The sequence below is a fragment of the Caloenas nicobarica genome, chromosome 5 (assembly GCF_036013445.1).
Source record: "Caloenas nicobarica isolate bCalNic1 chromosome 5, bCalNic1.hap1, whole genome shotgun sequence".
Lineage (NCBI taxonomy): Eukaryota > Metazoa > Chordata > Aves > Columbiformes > Columbidae > Caloenas > Caloenas nicobarica.
This window is the reverse complement of record NC_088249.1, coordinates 42,301,672-42,321,705: the sequence shown is the minus strand read 5'-3', so window position 1 is coordinate 42,321,705 and position 20,034 is coordinate 42,301,672. Positions and strand designations below refer to the sequence as shown.

General features: G+C 46.2%; 1 protein-coding gene across 4 annotated transcripts in view; it reads left to right on the top strand.

Moving 5' to 3' along the window:
* Positions 1–20,034, top strand: part of PACSIN3 (protein kinase C and casein kinase substrate in neurons 3) — a 21,585-nt gene extending 1,551 nt beyond the window's left edge. For 3 of the 4 annotated variants that reach the window (XM_065637094.1, XM_065637095.1, XM_065637096.1), the window contains 9 exons: positions 10,696–10,778; positions 12,193–12,293; positions 12,736–12,892; positions 13,664–13,899; positions 14,310–14,465; positions 14,993–15,168; positions 15,974–16,094; positions 16,565–16,701; positions 17,345–17,642. In XM_065637094.1, coding sequence (XP_065493166.1) covers positions 12,240–12,293; positions 12,736–12,892; positions 13,664–13,899; positions 14,310–14,465; positions 14,993–15,168; positions 15,974–16,094; positions 16,565–16,701; positions 17,345–17,627 — 1,320 coding nt within the window. In that variant the 5' untranslated portion in view covers positions 10,696–10,778; positions 12,193–12,239 and the 3' untranslated portion in view covers positions 17,628–17,642. Of the gene's footprint in view, positions 1–10,695; positions 10,779–12,192; positions 12,294–12,735; positions 12,893–13,663; positions 13,900–14,309; positions 14,466–14,992; positions 15,169–15,973; positions 16,095–16,564; positions 16,702–17,344; positions 17,643–17,927; positions 18,089–19,717 lie in introns of those variants that run through there. The other variant, XM_065637097.1, reaches the window with a different exon arrangement.

Sequence of the window (20,034 nt, the reverse complement as noted above, 5' to 3'; positions counted from 1 at the left end):
TCCCACTCCACCCTGGAACTCAAATGTCACCAAGAAGTCACTGAGCCTTGTGACAACTCAAGTCATTCTTGGTGTGTAATGGGAGCAGAATGCACAACTGTAGCGTGTGGGCTAAAATGACAGGGTCTGGATCCTCCTCGCTCCAGGTGTGAGCTGGTCTCTGGGTGGAGTCAAAGAGGAGCTTCTCCCTGTGCATTGCATAACTGGGCACATTCTTTCAGGCAAGGATTCACCTTTTTGTGAAGTGCACAATGTGCTCTGCGTAAGACAGAGTCTATTCTGCCTTGTCAGTGTTTTGTGTTATTAGTGGTATTTCACTAGAAGTTCCCTAAAATATTTACTAGATTGTCCTTTGAGTTGCAGCTTGGAACAGAATGAATGTGTGAGCTGGATCAGCTGCTTGCTGCCTTCCCTGTTCTGTGCCTGCTGTATTGTATTGCTTTATTGGCGCTTTTTTTGTTTTTCTTTTGACCTATGAGTTTGAGCTTCTCTGGCTTGCCTGTACTTGTTCAAGTGAAGACTGTCATCTTCTCAGGCTGTAAAAAGCAGTAACTTCCTTGTGGCAGGTAGGTATAGGCCTGAGAACAACTGCCCACCTGGAACTCAATCATTATCAAACATCAGTGAGTGAATAAGGATTGTGTGGGACTGGACTGTGCCAAAATGCTGCAGGTCCTTGGCAGACTGTGGGCGTAACCAAGTCATGAAAGCCTGCAAATCTTGTGGACCCAAATTCATTTCTTTACAGGACAATGACTGGTGCTTTTAGTCATTTTAGGTTATTGTGGATTATACAAGAACTAGCCTGAATCTTCTGGGTTTCCCCTGGATGAACGCGAATTTCGAAATAAATATATCTTGTGTGTGTGTGTATATATATATATATATATATATAATGCAACAATACAGTCAGGTATATTTGTAATGTCACTGCTTTTCTTAGAAAATGATTGCAAACCTGTAAGAACACATTAGTCACTGTGCCAGTGGCAACATCAGCTTCTGTTAGGAACTCATAGGATGTCGCCGACTGTGGAAAGTACTGGATATTCTTTATTCTAGACATCTTGAGATCTGGAGATTATTCAGTCGTTTGAACTATTTGGTCTCTGTCATGGCTGGCATCCAGGGATTGAACTGGGGACCTCAAACACTAAAAGTATCTGCCTGTAGCCTGAGTGGAAAAAGCTATGCTCTTGATCAGAGAATGTTAATAAACTGTCTCTATTTTGGCCATCAGCTGATCAGTGATGTGTGAATTTGGGCTGTTCTTGAAAGTTCATGGGGAAATGCCTAAACAATAGGAGAGCTGTTTAAGTCCTTCAAGGGACTCTTATCTTTTTAAAACAGACTTTCTGATCAGGCAAGCTATTTTATCACTGGTAGCTCAGCGTGGTGGGTGTAGAGGGTACTGTATGACAGGGAATTGCGTCAGATAGATTAAAAAAATAAATGCTTAATGTCTTAGTCTAAGGGCTTGGTGGGTGGGACAGAAAATGGTGACTACTGTAGCTGGAAGTTTTAATAAAAAATTTGGGGTTTTGCTCTTTGAAGAATAACAAAAGAACTTTGTATCCTTGGAGCAGTTAAGAAGCTGTTCAAGAGGTAGCTTTTCGCTGCTATCTTGTTGCACGGTGACCACTGTCATTTAACATCCAAATTTACTTTGACTATCTGAGAATAAGTTTTTCCAGCAGCACAAAGTGTAATGTCAGTGCAAAGAGCCTGCTGCATCCTCTGCTGTAATCATCCAGCTTTGTTTTGGGAACTGGTACAATAGTTTCATGTTCCTTCAAGCAAAAATGTGGGCTGACGCTGGGCACTCCTATAAGGCAATATGTGTGACCGGCATTCTAATCACATTTCAGCTTTCAGTGATTTCACTTTGCTGTGAATGGCACGATGGGAAAGAGCCTTTCAGACCTGTGATACTCAGAATTTGTGTGTTAAATCTGGTGGTTGTCACTGAGCATTGTAGTTTGTTGAAGAGGCATGTGAGAGATCTCCATGGTACCGGGGGCCTGGATCCAGCAGTATTAGGCTTGTGGGGGATTTTATGCTCTTTTATTAGGTGACTATAGTCAGAGTCTGTTTATTGTGACCTGTCAGTTTTTCCAGGCTAGAGGAGTTAGAATTGCTGCAGGCAACCCACAGCTAATAGTGGTAGCAACTCTTTAGCCTCCTCTTCCCTGGCCATGCTATGAGCTTGCCTACGCTGCGTCTCTTCTGTTTGCAGGCTGATGTTTGGGGCATGGTCAGTCTTTTCAGTCACCCATAGGTGATTATCTGTTGGCACTAACATCCTCCTCTCCCTCAGTATCCCTGCTGCTGAGCCAGACTTCTGCTCCTGTGTGTGCTGAGCTGTATCAACTGCAGCACTGCTGCGTAGAGCTCTGAAGGAGGCTTGCTGCCTGTCTCTGACAAGGGCAAGAAGCTTTCATGGAATCTGTGAGAAGATGCAGCATATTTTACTTCTTGAATGAGTCTAGATACTTGCTTCTTGGTGCTTTCAGTCAGCTCCTCCTTGTCCTAGGACTGCTGGCCTGTGGAAACCTATGTGAAAGCTCGCTGTTGGCTCCAGCAGGCTTCTACCCCAATGCAAGCAGAAAACTAGGGGTTTGAGCTGTGGGATGGAAGCTGGTTCAGGAAGCCATTGGGGGGAAATAAAGCCCACTGGTTTGCTCTGCTTGTGCTTTCTGTTTTTAAAAAGCCTCCCAGTGTTCTTTCCTCATGTGTCAGGTTGTGTCCTGAGGATCAGAAACTGAGATCGGTGCTTCGGGCAATGGGCTGAGAAAGCAAATGACATTCCAGTGATGCCAATTCTGTAATGTGTGCCCTTTGGGCTGACTGTCCCATTCGCTTGTGTTCTGCTGGAGTCTTGTGGGTAACACCTGGGATATGAAGTAATTTATATTAATAGTCCTGTTTTTCGGCTTGAGATCAAAAAGTGTTTTTGAAGAGGCACTACTGATACCGAGACCAGGTTCTTTGCAGATAGTATGAAAGTAGATAGAAGTTGCTGCATGAGATACAGGATAATGAACTTCAAGAAGGATGCATGAAGTATGAATATCCACTGCGCAGGCCAGTTCTTAATGGCTGCCCTGGTTCAACTTTGTTATCTGTGTATCTCTGGGAAATATGGCAGAAAGGCATGTGAGTATCTTTAGGAATGGAGTACCTACAAACCAATTGAATCCACCAAACTCTTACTAAACCAGGAGATGCTACAAAGGGAATCCAAGTTACTGAGTGTTCTCTCCAGTCCAACTAGCAAATGATGCTTGCTTTCTACATGCCTGGTCCCATAAAAGACTGTGCAAAATGGCTTTGTGTAAAAGCTGGTCTATAGTCCTGCCAGTTCATATGGTGCTGAAGTTTGCCTTACAGTTGCAGTTGTTCTTAATGCTGTTTAGGTTTTCCTGCAAGGAAGCAATTGAGTAAACCTAGCTCTAGTGACAAAAGGTCAACAAAGAGCCTTGCTATCAAAGTGGAGGAGCTGACCACAATGTGAAAAAGAAGCAATGGGTGTGATGCTTTACCTCGTTCTTCTGCTTTATCATAAGACATGTCCTAGCACTCATCTTATTCAGCTCTCACTTCAAAAAGTTGGTGTACTCCCTTCTACAGTCTCGTTTGGGTCTTGGAAACATGCAGAGAACTGGATGAACTTCAGAAATGCCTTGATGATGATGATCTTTCAGAATCACAGAATGTTAGGGATTGGAAGGGACCTCGAAAGATCATCTAGTCCAATCCCCCTGCTGGAGCAGGAACACCCAGATGAGGTTACACAGGAAGGCGTCCAGGTGGGTTTTGAATGTCTCCAGAGAAGGAGACTCCACAACCTCCCTGGGCAGCCTGTTCCAGTGTTCTGTCACCCGCACTGTGAAGAAGTTTCTTCTCAAATTTAAATGGAACCTCCTGTGTTCCAGTTTATACCCATTGCCCCTTGTCTTATCATTGGTTGTCAAATTGGTTGTCAGGTTCTTGTCTGCATTATATGAATATTTGGAAGAAAAGTATTCATATAATAAACAGTTCTAGTAAATAAGCTTTTAGCAAGTAAAACCAGAAACCTGTTTGATACAACCAGAGATAAAGAAATGCAGTACTTTGAATTCGTTTGACATGTGATTGTCAGACACTTGGTCTCCAATGACAAAATACTTGCCAACTCTCCCATTCCCCCTGCTTCAAAAGACAGCTAATGGAAAATACAGCTATCGGCAAAGTGAAGCCAGAAGTTGCAGAACTGCAGCTGGGTTAAAAAACCACGGTGACTTCCAAATTAGAGGAAGGGGCAGAGAAGGCTGATGGGAGACATCTGATGAGTGTACAGTCCGGTGAAGCCAGAAACCACCAGAAGCTCAGTGTTAGAATGGACCTAACTGGCTTGTGGCTCCTCTAAAGGTGGTTTGATTGCATTGATTTCAGTCTACTTCCTTAGGACTTCTTAATGCATTCAAGTAAACTTGATCCCTGCTCTGGGGGTTGCAAGGTGATTCAATCACAGAAGGAGAATATTCAATTGATAGGGACTTGTAGGAGTTTGATTTCCATCCCAAGACCCCCTCCCCCAGCACTACTGATCACCCCCTTCCATTATTTCTTCTTTGCTCAGGGTTGGATGGGGCTGGGGCATTTTGTTGCTGTTCACGTAAAGATATGAACAAAACAAACTTCTTTACTCAAAGCCTGGTTGGAAGTAGGTGGACTGGCTCAGCCTGGTACTGCGATGAGTTACCTTTACTGAGTTATAGGCAACTGTGTTACAGGATGGACCCTTGACCTTGTCTTGCCAGTCACTGAGTGCAGAAAAAAAACCATGACCAGGTGAAATGTAGATTAAATACTGGAAAAACTGTCTGCATTCAGTGCAGATTGAGACTGCTGAGGAGGGGTATAATAGCTTTGGCTGGAGCTTTAAACACCTGTTTATCAGTGATTTAGAAAGAAGTAGCTTCCAGTTGCTTGGGGTCCCTTCTGATTAAAAGGGAAGTGCTGTTTATATGTATTTGCAGAGATTGATGCATCAGGGTAGGAAGTACCCTGGGAATTACCCAGCATGGAAGTGAGCAAGCGAAGACGCTCAGGGAGCAGGACAGTAAAGGTTATGGGTTCTCAACATCTGCATGGGTTAAAACCTTGCCCTGAGAGAGGGGTAAGCCAGGGAGCATGAAAGCTGGGCGGTGGGCGTACTGACTAATGTGCAGAACAGGAGCTGTGCTATTCACAAGGCTAAGAGTGTAGGTTAGTGTCGTGCTGTTCCTAGTAGCTTGCATGTGTGTCTTTTTATTAAGCTATCTGCTGCTCCTATATGTAGCTGCCTGTTAAATACATAGAGACAGCATACATGTCAAGGTTATTCAAGCAACCATCTTGAACATACCAAATGAACGTGGCCTGTTGACCTATTAGAGTATGGTACCCCATGGTCCAGCAACGATTTCCTCCCTCCTCTGTGGATATTTGAGATTATAATCAAATTTTTCATAGGAAGAACAACTGGGGAAAAACTAACACAGACATCAATGGCCCAACACATTCTTTCATTAGTATTGTCTCATATTGTTGTGTTAACCGGGATAGATGTGTGTTCATGTAATACTAAAGATGTCCTACATCATATTGGAAGAAAGCAGAATTTTTCCTTTTCTTGGTGAAGCAATTTCTGCCTGGCGAAGCTATGTCAGTGAGGGATCCTAACCCTTAGATCAGTAGCAATGTGTTGGTAGAAGCCTGTCCTGTAGCCTTGGCCTCTGAGAACCTGACAGGGAATAGCTAATAAATGTGGAAAGTATTTAATTCTGAATGAATGTTTTGAAAACAACTTGGGGTAATGCGTGGGGGGATGTCTGTCTTCAATACATTAGCTTGGTCTGAATGTGGAGGAGACCAATATTAAAGAAGCTGTGGTCTGAAGAGAGAGTAATGAAGCAGCATGTAGACTCAGAAGGTCAGTTCAAGTGGAACAGGATCTTGTCCGCATTTTAGTACTTTGGTATAATCATGGAGAATTTTGCTAGCAGACAGATCTCTAGAGAATCATTGTCTTGGAGCTGGGCTTCTGTTACAGGCTTGCACGTAGCTGAAGTGACCTTTGTGTGTAGTTACTGTTCTGCCTGGTGGCTTTCTGACCTCTCCCTGACTGGAGAGATCAGCTGAAATCTTGTTCGAAACTGCATTAGGCATCCCTGGCAGGCTCAGTCCTTAGGGAGCGGCTGGGAAACGCTGGCTCTTAGTCCCTTCTCAGTCAGGTGACTCTGCCGAGGGTGTAACCACAGCAAGAAGATAAATATCTCTGCGGGAAGTTTGGGAGGATCTTCATGTTACTTAGCATATTCTACAGAAACATAAGTACACCTGTAAATATCAGCCCTCCTATATAATTGCAGTGGAGAACACGTTACTGGTTCACGCGATTGGATGGGGAGGCTGGAAAGGACGCTCTGTCCCATGCCCCATTTCATTCTCTCCGTCAGGGATCTTCCTAGCACTGCTGTACCAGCGCCAATCCAATGGATTACACTGCTGGAGCCATGTGGAACCTTCTGGCTCCAGCCCTCTAGTTCCTTTCTGACAAGTTAACAGAAGAAAAGTAAGGGTTTTCATGTCTGTTGTTTTGTGAGGGGAGGGGGGCTGGCATACTTTTGTGTACTTGGATTGTTCAGCTGGAAACATTTATCTGCCAAGTGCACCAGAAGTGGCCTGGGGTGAAAACAATACCTTCACCACTGCCTGCTATACAGAAAAGTGACTCTCTGAGAATCAACCAAGTTGGTTGCAGAAGTCTCACGTTGCTCCCTCGTGGTGTTAGTTGTTGTCTTGAGGTGGAAATCAGTTAGTAGCAGCCCATTCCTGATTAAAAGTCTTGCTTGGCTTTAACACCTATATAGAAATTGGTCCATAATAAAAACAGGCCTCCAGTTACTGTTACTAGATAAATATAACTCAACTTGTTCCTACATGTGTCTGCATCCAGCATTTGCTGTTGCACTTGGGAAAGAGGTGAGGAGATGGACAGAAGGCCTTGACTGGGGCAGTGTACAAGCTCTGTTTCTGTGGATGAATTCCTGCAGGGCTGCACGCACCAGCATTTGTAGAGTTCAGAGGCTTGTTCTTGGCAAACTGAGGTAAACAATTGCTCACAAGGAGTCTCAGGAGGCAGTCGAGCAATACACAAAAGTGATGCCTTGGGCATTTGGAGGCTGGAAGTATTGGAGCGTGGTGTAGAGGGAAGAAGATCTCTGTGGTTTACCTGCCTTAGGGAAAGGTTTCTGAAGTGGAGAAGTGATGATTACTGTTGGGTCTAGAAGTTTTGCTTGCAGATCAGGACCCTGTTGTACTCATGTTGTGCAAACATGAAACAAAAAGACATACCTCGTAGTGTGTTGCCAGGTTCACATATATTTTGAAAGGGAAGGTTTTAGCCTGACACCTTGGTCTGAGGGCAGGGATCTGTGGTCTGAGATGCATGACTGACTGGAGCAGGGGTGAGCTTAACAACATGGTTAAAGGTGGAAACGGCTCTGCCGTGACAAGCCCTCTGGCATTTCCCTGAGTGCAGCTCAGTACCAGTGAGGCAGTCATGAGCCATTCTGCCTTTCTGCAGCTGGAGCCCAAGAGACATTTTTTGATAACTTAATAGGGAGTTGATAGCAGGTGTGGCCTAAGAACTATGCTGGCCATAAGTGAGAGGAGGTATTTGGGGGAAGGGGAGTACCTTGTTAACACGACTAGCAGAAAGGGTTGTAGCTCTGCAAAAATCTCATTTGCATGGCTCAGTTTGTCTATCTGATGTTGCTGGTTGTTGTGATGTCCGTGATGCCCTTGTCTGTCAACCTGTGGAGGTGTGAAGTGAATAGAGATGTAGTCACTCCCTCCTTCTTCAGAAAGCGTGTCTTACAGGACCTGGAGTGAGGGCTTGAGCAGCTCTTTAACTGTGATAGCTGAAAGAGGAAGGTGGGAAGGTAAGGGTAAACATTCCTTTGCCCTGCAAATATCATTTGTTAGGCAGCCTCCTCTTAGCAGAGGAGGTAGCAGTGGCATCAGAAGGAGTTTCAAATGTGGTGCTGACCCACATATAATTCTAGTGGACCCAATATAACTCCAGCTATATTTCCCATACTCTACAGGCTCTGGTGCCATCCTGAATCATGGGGTGGCTCTTGCTATGTCAAGCTGTCCACAAGGTAGCCCTGTCATCTCTAGTTTGCTGTGAAACAACATCCAGGCTTAGGCATGTATAACTCATATTTACTTTTCCTGGCAAACTCAGGTTTTCCCTGGTGTTGAGCTCCTGGTAGCTCATGACACATGGTGTTTTGGGAATAACTAGACATGAGAGGGTGGAGTAGAAATCTGCTTGCTCTTCTAGGGTGCAGGGTGACAGCAGCAGCTGTTCTTCAGCCACTGTGTGCAGTACTAAGTACTTTCCCTATGTCTGCATGGAGATCCAATTTGATCTGCTGACTGACATGGGCTCATGGAGTATGTAAAGTCCAGAAAAAGCCTGGCAGAAAAGGGTCCTCCTTGTTCTTTGACCTTTTTGCTTCTACCAGGCTAGATTTTTCTGGACTTCTATAAAGTCTGTACAACTGCTATGGAAATATGTGCTTGACTTGCTGCTATTCAGGTCATGGAGATTAGCATGTAGAAATATTATACCACTTTATTGTATTCTTCCCCCCAGCTACTGTGCTGATGGCTACAGTATAGCCTTAAGCTGTGGGATGCTTTGCCACATGATATTGTGGATGCTGAAAACTTGCGTGTGTTCAAAAGCAGATTGGAGAAGTTAATGGAAGATAAATCCATTGACTGTTACTAAATTCATAGGTGCCACATCCAGCTCAGGAAGTTCCTGTCAACAAATGGTTAGAGGCTTGGAGAGCGTGCAGGGAGGCATCATGTATGCTTGCTCTGTTCTCAAAGCGAGGGAACGTATCTGCTTTTGGCTGCTGCCTACAGAGGCTATGAGGCTACGAGAACCCTTAGTCTGATCCAGCACAGCTACTATTATGTTTCAGAGCAAACTGATCTTAGTGATAGTAAATCCAGTTATTTGGGTTCATAACTTTTAAGAAAATCAGTAGGTATTGCTCAAATTCTGATGTGGAAACTGCAGAAATAAATTTGTGTGTGTGTGACTGTCCCTCAAATGGATAAGCACTTTCTGACACACAACTGCTTTCCACATTTACCCCCAAGTTCTAGCCCTGTGTAGTCAGCCTGAATTGGAAACCAGAGATGAAAGGCATGTTTGTGATTCATTGCTTCCTGATAAAGTGAGGATGGGGGTGTGGCATGGAAAAAGTGATACAGCCTTCATGTGTCATATCTAATTCATCTGTGTCTTCATCAGGAGAAAGAAATAAAGGGTCTGGGGCAGTTTTAAGTATACTTTGGCATAACTGTTAATGAAGCTTTTTAATCTTAACAATTTCAGGAATGTGTAGTCTGGTTTTACTGGGGACCACTGGGAAGTCTTAGGAGGTTTCTGATGACGGATAACCTTTTATCCAGTGATCTGGATCATGCAAAAGTGTCCCAACTCTTCCTACCAAGACCTTCCTCACCAAACAACACTAGTCTGTTTGAAATAACCCAGTCTGCTTTTCTTACCTTCCTCCTCTTTCCTATCTTCTTTCACTCTTTCTCAAAATTGTCTTTATGTCTGGCTAAAAATCCCACTTCAGGGTTTTGCAGTTTCTACTCTGAGCTGTATTAACTCTCAATTGCTGTAACCTTCCAGCCTCAGCCAACTGGATATTGGTGAGCAGAATGGTTTTTTTGCTTGTCTATTTTTTAAATAAAAAGACTTTTGACATTGAAGTAAATCTTCAAGGAAGTGACTATGAGGTAAATAAAAATGCCTTTTTCTGCCCTTGTTTCCCTTGGCCTCTGTAGGCCTTTTACTCCCCTTTCCTCTGTGGAAAGTTGATGACAGTTACCTGTACCATAATGGCAAAATAAAAAGTATAAAGTATTTCTGAGAATGTGATAGGAACATCTTACAGAACCAAAAAAAAAGCTCTGCTGGTAGAGCCCCATCCTACCAGGGCAGTGCTAGGTGCTCCACGACTAAAAGGACTCGAGGCTTCTAGACCAGTACACGTGTTCTTGTGAGCTTTGGTTTTGTTTTTAATGTAGAGTTATCAAGTACTTTGTCATATATATAAATCCTCTTCATCTATAGTGAAAAAGGCGCTGGAAAACATGGATGTGTGGTGTTCCCTTTTCCTCCCAAAGCCAGCTATGTGTAAAAGGGGAGGCCGCAGCACATGGATGCGGTGGGGTTTGCTAAACTGGGCACTGCACAGTGAGGGGGGACGAGGCCCCATGTATGGTGCCTGGGGAGCGTGATTATCTTGGGCCTTTCTGGCCCGAGCTGTTCCCTTTGCTCAGCTGTTGTGATGGTACCTTTCCCGCACAGTGCTGTCATACTGTCTCAATGTTTCTATTTTAACTCTCTCTGGGGCTAGATCTTGTGACACAAGGATTTGGCATCTCTCCTACGTGCTGGAACGTGGCATCTCAGGAGGCACAGTGGCTGCAGCTGCTATTTCAGAGGGTGCCCCTCCTATGAGCTGGCAGAAGGGGGACACCCCTGGGGTTGCAATGCATCAGAACAGGCACCATCCCTGCAAAGGAGCAGCAGTTTGTAACTGTGCCCATCTCTGTCTCCTCCAGTCTTTTCACAGGGTTTGAAGAGCTCCGGACATACTTGCCAGCTGCCCACTGCTCCCCTGCGGCATCTCACTTTCAGCTCTCAGGTATGTGGTTACTGGGGACAAGAGTAGAGTTGCGTGCCCTGGAGGCACATGGGATAGCTTTGCAGCCTGCTGACAAACGGGGAGGAAGGACAGGGACAGCTCATTTAACAAGATGCTTCTGTGACTGGATTTCAGCACTTTCAGCCTTCTGGAGAAACCCAGAGGAACAGCGTTAATGTATTCCTGACACTCTCCATGCAGTGAGACTGGGCAAACAGAGCCAAACTGTTGCCAGAAGAAATGGAGGAAATTCCTGCAGTCTGTGTTGGGGTGCTTCACAGTGTGGCTCATGCCACTGAGAAGGATTTGCAGGAGGTGGAAGATGTGGACTCTTGAGCTGATCTTCTTCATCTCTGCTGTGTGCTCTGTGGGCTGGCAGAATGAGCAGATACCTCTCTGGGGTGTGAGGGAAGCTTTTTATAACTAGGAATGTGCAAGAGGAGAAGTGGCAGCAAAGGACATTCATGCTGCATTAACCCAGGCTTGCCTAGAATGGAGTAGGTTTGTGTATGAGTGACTGGGCTTGGGCCACCTTCTGTTACTCCTTCTCTTGTTCCTGCACAAGAGCAACGCTGAACCTCTCCAAGGAATTCATAGTGTCACACCATGGCAGGAGCAAACTGGCAGTGCAGATGAGCACAGAGGAATGGGCAAAAGTTCTGAGACAACAGATGATATGAACCATTTATCTTCTAGCCTAGATTTCGAACCTAATACAGTGAGAAAGTTGAGTGTAATGAAAAGACCAGCTCTGCAGGGATGTTTCCGGGGAAGCAGTGCCATTTGGCTGGGTATGCCCTGGTGTGTTTCTGTAGTTCTGCTCAAGCCCAGCTCAGCAGGTGGGCAGCTTATAGGGCTCTTCCACATTCAAGACATGCCTGTCTGCTGACTGCTCAGCCTTGTTTTCTCTCCAGTCAGTTGTAATCCCATAATCCTGAGTCATACTGGAAAGCTGGTGTCATCTCCATTGACAGAAGGCTTATTTAAAGTCTTTCAAGGCAGATTTCAAATAGCTTTAGCTACCTCAGTTTCTGTAGCTTTTGCTACCCTCTTGAGGGCCTTGCTTAAGACAGGAATATCTGCAGAGATGTCTAGTGCTGCTGAAGCGTGTTGGATTCACTAGCGTCTCCAATATCTGTACAGCTGAGGTTTGGCAAGACTGTCTTCTACAACATCTTTTCCCAGTGTGCTCCAGGCCTTTCAAGGAGGCCATTGGTCTGCAGGGAGGGAGGAGGCAGGTTGAGTCCTGGACATCACTGCTGGATCCAGCCTTCTGCTGCTGGAGGTGCAGGGATGCCAGGACTTGCCTGCAGGATAGGAAGTTGGGCTCCTCCACCTCCAAAAGTTACGGAGAACTGTGTTCTGCAAAGGCTTAGCCAGTGATATGTTAGAAATCATTTTTCTCTCTTCTCAGCTTAACTGAAATCTGCAAAAATTCTCTGCTGCAAGAAAAGAGGGGTGATGTCATCAGAAGATGAGGCTGGCGGGGAGGCTCCTGGTGGCAGTTTCTGGGAGGTAAGGAAGAGTAATCAGAGTTTGAGGGAGGTAGGAATGGCTTCTTACCTCCCACCTGTGGAATTAGGGGGTTGAGTTTCAGTTTTCTGGGTGACATGTTGGTCTTGGGGAATGGAAGGGAAGAACCACGGAGAGGTTCAGTAACATGCTGTGTGTTACTTCAGGGAGGAGGTGACCCTTTCCTCCATAGATGCTGTGGCATGAGGATCCCTTGTTCAGCTGGCACTGATCTGAGCTGTGAGAGAGGCAAGCAAAGCATCTCAGCTGCTTCCCTCCACTGCCATGTCTACCTGAGGGAGTGCCAGAGGAGGCTCTGAGCCCAGCTGCTGGCTTCAGAAGGGCCTGTGCTCCTTCCCCATGCCATGATTGACCTGCTGCTGTCTGTTCCAAAGAAACATGAAAGTCAGTAAAGTATAAATGACGATGTTGTGCGAAATTTCAGGCTGGAAACTACAGGCGGACAGTGAAGCGTGTGGATGACGGGTACCGGCTCTGCAATGACTTAATCTCCTGCTTCCAGGAGCGAGCCAAGATAGAGAAGAACTATGCTCAGCAGCTAACAGAGTGGTCCCGTAAGTGGAAGACCAATGTGGAAAAAGGTAAATTTGGCAGGTTGGACTGGGAACAGGATGCAGTCATTGCATTCTCTCCCTTGAATGCTCTTACTGAGGTGGTGCTGTTCCCTTGGGAGACAGGCTTCCTTTCTTCAGAAAGGGGGTGATTTTGCTGGATGTCTTTTGTGTATGTGTTTTTGTAGCCAGTTCTCTGATTCACTTGGAGAGGTGTTCTCTGCATTGTCATGTGTTTGGTTACGAAGAAAAAAAAAGAAAAATCTATTTGTTTAGTTTGGCACCTCCTTGAGCAGTCAAAGTCTTAAATCAAGCTGCAGATCTCCCCTTTTAAGGATGGCTTGGCTGTCTCTCTTCCCTCCTTCTCCTCTAGTCAGAGGCTAACTACTAATGCTGTGATTTAGTGGCAGTGGGATCAAACTGAAACACTGACAGATGCCCCCAAAGGACCTCCTGGTCTGTGAAGCATCAGCTTAGCCTCAGTCATGAACTACTGTTGCTATCTGTCCTGAAACTCAGGCCAGATCTGTGAAGATAATTTTCTACAGAAGCGTTCTCCTAGCAGGCACCATCTGGGACAGCCAGTGCTGCCCAAAAGAAACTCCCGTCTCAACCAGCTGTAACACCCAGTCTGGGTGCTGCCTGTTGGAACTGTGTGGAGACCAGTCAGTGCTGACTTGTGTGATGGGGAAGAGTTAAGGAAGTGACTCCATACTGATGGGTGTGTGTAGGAGGAAAAGAATCTATGTTCCCTTCTGTGGGCAGGAGGTGTAAGAGCCTCTCTGGTGTTTGTTCCTGCAGGTCCACAGTATGGTACTCTGGAGAAGGCCTGGCATGCCTTCCTGACAGCTGCTGACAAACTGAGTGAAATTCACTTAGCTGTCCGGAACCACCTGGCTGGTGAAGACTCAGATAAGATCAAGGCCTGGCAGAAGGAGGCCTACCACAAGCAGATGATTGGAGGCTTCAAGGAGACAAAGGAGGCAGAGGATGGGTTCCGCAAGGCCCAGAAACCCTGGGTGAAGAAGATGAAAGATGTGAGCAAAGCGTGAATGGGGAAGGAGGGATAAGGGTGGTCGAGCTGGCTCTCTCATTGTGAGAGCCACGGGGCAAACAAAGTAGGTTTAACCAGAGTAGCAAAGAGCGCCAGAGAAGGGGGGATATCTTGATTGTCTCTTGTCCATGGTGGTTGTGTAGCTTCCTTCCCACGTGGGAAGACTTTGGTAACAGGCTCTGTATTCCTGATGGCAGGTGAGCACTGAAGAAGAGATAATTTGGAGGTACCTCTTCCCTTTGGAGCATGGTTTACTAAATGCCAAATTGGCATTCCTTTTAGGTTATCCTGAAACAACTGCTGCTGATTGTAACAAATATTGATGTGCCCTCTCTGAGTAATGGAGGATCAATGTGGTCTGATCATGGCTTTCTCTGCATCCTCCTTCTACAGGTGGAGACTTCTAAGAAGAACTATCATGCAGCCCGGAAGGAGGAGAAAACAGCCCTTACAAGGGAGACGCATGCCAAGGCAGACTCATCTGTCTCACAGGAACAGCTGCGCAAGTTGCAGGAGCGGGTAGAGAAGTGCACTCAGGAGGCTGAGAAGGTGTGTGTGTGTGGTGGATGGATGTGGGTCACAAGGATACTCCTCTCAAGAAAAAAGCACTGGCTGTAATGTCACTCACTGAAATGGCTCCTGCTGAAGCCTGTAAGGAGGTGTGAGATCCCACTGTCTAAAGTTTTAGTGAGTTAGACTGAGACTTCAGCAACTAAGACTAAGGTCTCTTTATCTTTGGTGTTGGGTAAAATCTAATTTAGAAGTCAATTAAAAAGTAGGGGGGGTGATACAGAGGGTTGGAGCTACAGAGCTGAAGACTTGACTGCCAAAAGTGGCTGGTTTACCTGCCTGTAAGAGTGAGAGTGTGGAAGACCCTCTGTGGAAGAGGGTGGCAAGGAAGAACAAGGAACTTGCAAGAATATTAGGAGAGCAATGGACTGGGATACCAGCTGTGGGATTTTTTTTCTTCTTTCTGTGCTGTATTTGTTCAGTCCCAAGCCAGAGCAGGGGGAGTGTCACTGGTTTGATGGCAAGGCAACACATCTCACTATTGCTGTCATCTTGGGTTGATACAGTGCAAGGATCAATATGAGAAGATGCTGGAAGAGCTGAACCGCTACAACCCCCGCTATATGGAGGACATGGAGCAAGTGTTTGAGGGCTGTCAGGAAGCAGAGCGCAAGCGATTGTGCTTCTTTAAGGAGATGTTACTGAATCTGCACCAGCATCTCAACCTCTCCACCAATGAAAGGTACCAGCCCTGACACAGGAGGGAAGTCTGGCAGCCTGGGGTGCCCTGTAGGCCCTGGTGAGGACTGCCAGTTCTGGTGTCTGAAAGGGAGCTGCCTGCTTCCATCAGGCAGATCTCGCTCCTTCCCCTTCCAAGTGTGCCTGAGAACTGGCATTTGGTCCCTTCAGACTGACCAGTGCTGGTGTCTCTGACCTTGGACAGTGTCAGGCTCCCCAGAGAGGATTCCTTGTGCCTCTGAACCCTTCCTCTTCCACTACTGTCCTCTGTGAAATGGTCCATGTTGCTATATGTAATCCCTGTTTGAGGACTGCAGCTCTGTTGCCTTATAGTATCTATAGCTATGATACCCATTCTGCCCAGAGTAAAGAGACATTTTGTTTACTGTAAGGGTAACTTGTTGGCTTATGGTTATCATTAAGGAGGGGTTACACCAGAGAAATGGGTGCAGCCAAATATCTTCTGTGCTCCTGTACTCTTAAGGTGGAGGCAACAAATCTGAGCCACCTCCCTGTCTGTGTGCAAGAATGTGCCGGGCTCTTTGAATGCTTATTTGATGAGCTGTGCTGAGAGCTGGCAGATGTTAGCCACTGCCACACCAAACAAGCCTGTCCCGTTTGCCAGGCTGACTCTTCTGTGAGGGTGGCTCTGTTTTCCTAGGGCTGAAGAGGTGCTGCTCTGGCATCCTTAATCCTGTGGAACTTTGGATGCTGTGTACTTGTGCATGAGGTTATACTCTTCCTTCCTACTTGGCTTTTGGGGAGGTGCTAAGGGATTTGGTTACTGATGGTTCTGTTCCTGGTCATAGCTTTCATGCATTGTATCAAGACCTCTACCAAGTCATCATGGCTGCAGACAACCAGGAGGACCTGAAGTGGTGGCGCAACACTCATGGACCAGGCATGGCAATGAATTGGCCTCAGTTTCAGGTGACGTAGCATTCTAGAGTGTATTGTTACTATTGCCAAACATTTAGCTGCTTTACTGAAATTAGTGGATTACTAGTCTAGTATTGGAAAGACCATGTCTCTGGGCAGGCTCAGGATGTTAGGCTCTTCTGAAACTTCTGTTGTGTTGCAAGTTCTTTGGTGCCCAAAGGGACATGTGCAACCCTGCCAAACTGCAGATACTCCAGCCATCCAGCTGCAAGGTCAAAGAACAGGAGTGGGTGTGCAAGGCCTTGGGACAAGTTCCTGTTATAATTTTCCCACAGCCCCTCTTGTTGCACCTTGGGATTCAACAGGAGTAAGCTTGCTACACCAGCAAGGCCCTTTGGCTGACCAGCCCAGACACAACTGCAGCATGACCTGGTGTTCTCTCCTTTTGTATTGGTCAGAAAAGATGCACAGAGCTTTTGTATCCAAGTGGCTTGATGGTGTTATTGCTTTTCCCTGAACAGGAATGGTCCCTCGAAACACAGCGGCCAATCACCAAGAAGGAGAAGAGTGGCAAGATGGCTGACGATGTCACACTGACCAGCATTTTGCCTGCACGGGATGGTGTTGTCTCACAGACCCCTCTGCAGACAAAGCGGAGGTAAGGGCTGAAGTGTGGGATACATCGGGTTAGGAGAAATGCAGTCCTGCCCAGCGTCATGAATGAGTTGGATTGACAGGAGTGATCTCTTCCTTAACTTCCCGGCTCTTGCCCATGGCCTTGCCTGGGCCACTCTGGAAACGACGGGATAGAAAAGGGGGTTTAGGTAGTGTAGTGCTGCTTTTCTTTTTTTGTCTAGTACGTACTGCCTCACAAGGGGTCTTGTAAAGATCCTTCTAGTGATGAGATCTGGCCTAGTCAGACTAATGCTGTGTGTGATTCTGGCATGAATTTTGCCAACTCTTCTTCCTCCCAGACAGGGTGAAGAGAGTGGGAACTGGCAGCTCTGCCAGTTAGCTGTACTGTTTCCTGAATGCAGGCATCAGATTTTTCTTTTTTTTTTTTTTTTTTTTTTCCTCTCCCCTGGCACGGTGCTGCATACTACCTGCCAGGGAGCAAGCTGGGGAACAGAGAGAGGCTGAAGAGACTCATGTCCTACAGTTCCAGCAGCCATCCTGCTTTAAAAAGTGAACTCTGGCTTAAGTGAACTGGGCAGAAAAGAATGGGGATATAGACATGTCTCAAGGCCACTACTGTATTTCACAGTCTACTGGATTCAGGGGCGCTATTTGCCAATCTACAGGTTTTCCTACCAAGAGGAGCAGAACAGCCTCTTCTATGAGAGCCTGAGGGCACCGACCCACGTGAAGTTAGTATGGCAAACAGCCTCTTCAGGGGTTTTGGGGTTCCAGGTGCCTGTCCTCTGCTGCTCTTCCCCTCTGCTCTTGTTCCTGACTTGGAAAACAGCATTCCAGACATGTCTCTTTGGGATGGGAGACATGGCTTTTCCCGTCTGTCTTATTCTTGGCTGGAATAACTCTGGACACAGCTGGGTTCTCCAGTTCAGACGGGCCTTACTCGTGTGAGAGGATCTGCTAGAGTAGGGTGAGGTCATGAAGAGTGTGCATGTGTGAAAATACTTTGAGAATGAGTTATCCTCCTGCCCTTCAGGGCTCTAATGCTGGGATTCTTTCAACCAAATCTAGTATCTCCTGGTATCTCTTCTCCCTGTTCACCCTCACTCAGCTGTTGGGCCTCTTGCACCTTGTTCTGTAGCATAGCAGTCTCACGGGGGGAGTCAGGGTGGTGCACAATTCAGGAGGAGGTGGGTGAGAGATAAGTCTGCTAACAACCATCTTGTCCCCTCTTTCCTTCCACATATAAAGCGGAGGGAAGGAAGACTTTTCAGAGTGGTCAGATGAGGACACTCCCAAGAAGTGCCTGGATGCCAATGGGCATGAGGAGGACATAAAGGTACCAGGTGTACGGGTACGAGCACTGTATGATTACACAGGACAGGAGGCTGATGAGCTGAGCTTTAAAGCAGGTACAAAAGCACTAATCTGTAACTAACCTTTTTGCCGTCCTCACTCGGGCTGACTGAATGATTGAAACACTCTTTAAGAACTGGATGTCTCCCTGAAAACTGATACTTATTCTTCTTCCCCTTGCCTGACCCATTGCTGACTCAGCTCCTCTGAGGTGGATGATACACTGGGCAGTCCAGCCTGTTCTAGACTAAGAGACAGTGAGGCCACATAAAGAGGCTGCCTAGGCCTTGGTCACAGTGTAGGGAGAGCAAGACCCCAAGTGGTAAAACTAATCCTTCCTGCCTCCTCTTAAGGCATTTATTCTACACTGTATCTTGAGAGTTTATGAAATGCTTCTCCCTTGTGCCATTGATACCAAAAGTATATAGGTGGTCTGGATTGTCCTTTGAAGTAACCAGAAGATAGATGCTTTGGGAGAAAGCTCAGCTGACTGACATGCACTACTGAAGGCAGAGTTCCACTGGCAAAAACCAGCTATGCAAACTGTTGCTCAAAATGAGTATCTTGAGAGTGGAGATCCTGGCTCCCAGCAGAGGATTGAGTGGGAATGCTGGAGCAAACAGGCCCTTCCCCTTTTCTTCCTTCAGTTAAATTTAGTTTGCATGTGCCATCTTCTCCATCTCCAAGAGGACATCCAGATCTTGAGAGTGTCTCTAATCTTGCTTGGTTTGAGTCTTACGTGGTATCTCTGTGCTGTGTCTCTCCAAAATACACCCTTTTTAAAAAGGCACTGAAGTCCTTCAGTAGCAGTAGCTTGTGCCTGGGGCCAATATCTGTGCTGCAGTGTCACCATACTAGTAAATTTCCTAACACTAACTTGTTGCTTTAAAATATCTTGCAATATGGGTACTCTAGGACTTTTTGCTCTCTTTCCACCAGCAGATGTAACAAGGCATGACTGGTTAGCTTTAGTCACCCCCTTTCCAAATCTGCACTGAGCAGCATGTACCAGTAAGCCTTAAGCTTTAACAGCAGATGACTTTCTTTTCTGAGCCTCTGCCAGTGTGGGATGTGCTTATTGATGCAGTCAAGACTTCCCTCTCTGGCAGAAGTATGACCTTCTACTGGTGGAGAAGGGGACCTCTCTGCCCTTTCCCAAAGTAGATGTGGGAAGGTTAAAAGCCTTTCCTGGTCATAGTCTGAGAAATGAGTTGATTCCATGCCTTGCTGACCAAAGCAGACACTCCATCATGGAATAGTCATTTTGGGTCCTAACAGCCAGAGCTTAGCAGCCTCTTACATTTCCTTCCCACCTGCTACAGAAGAGCCACTAAGAAAAAAATCTGACATCCTCTGATCTCTCTGGCTTGTGAGCATGTTTGTCTGAGGGGAGGAAAGCAGGCAGAAATAGAGGGCACAAAAAGATTTCTCATGTTGAACAGCAGAAGTGAAGGTCTATCTCCAAGTTCCTTGGCCTAGGGATGATACAGAGCATAGATAGTGAAGAGGTCAGTAACTCTGGCTTTGATTAAACTGTGCAGTATGATACAGAGTATGATAAGGGGAGAAAAATGTGGTGATTCAGACCAGTAGGTCTTGCTTTTTATCACCTTTTCTGAGGTGGGGAAAAATGCCATGCTGCCTTCCCCATATCTGCTTCCTAATGACTGTTTCTTTGGTTTTAGGTGAAGAACTAATGAAGATCAGTGAGGAAGATGAGCAGGGCTGGTGCAAGGGCAGACTTCTCAATGGCCAAGTTGGACTCTATCCTGCTAACTATGTTGAGAAGGTTGGATCATGATTGCTACTGCCCTGCTAGTGTCTCACAGCTATACCAGCATCTCCTGCAGAGGTCACTGGGTCACTGCTGGCCCCAATCCACCTCTGCAGTATATCCCACAACTTCTGGACTTTGAGGGCATGTATTCCATGTAACTAATGCTTCATTTTAAATGCCAAACTTGTAGGGATTTTCTAATAAATAAACAAGGATGAATAAAGA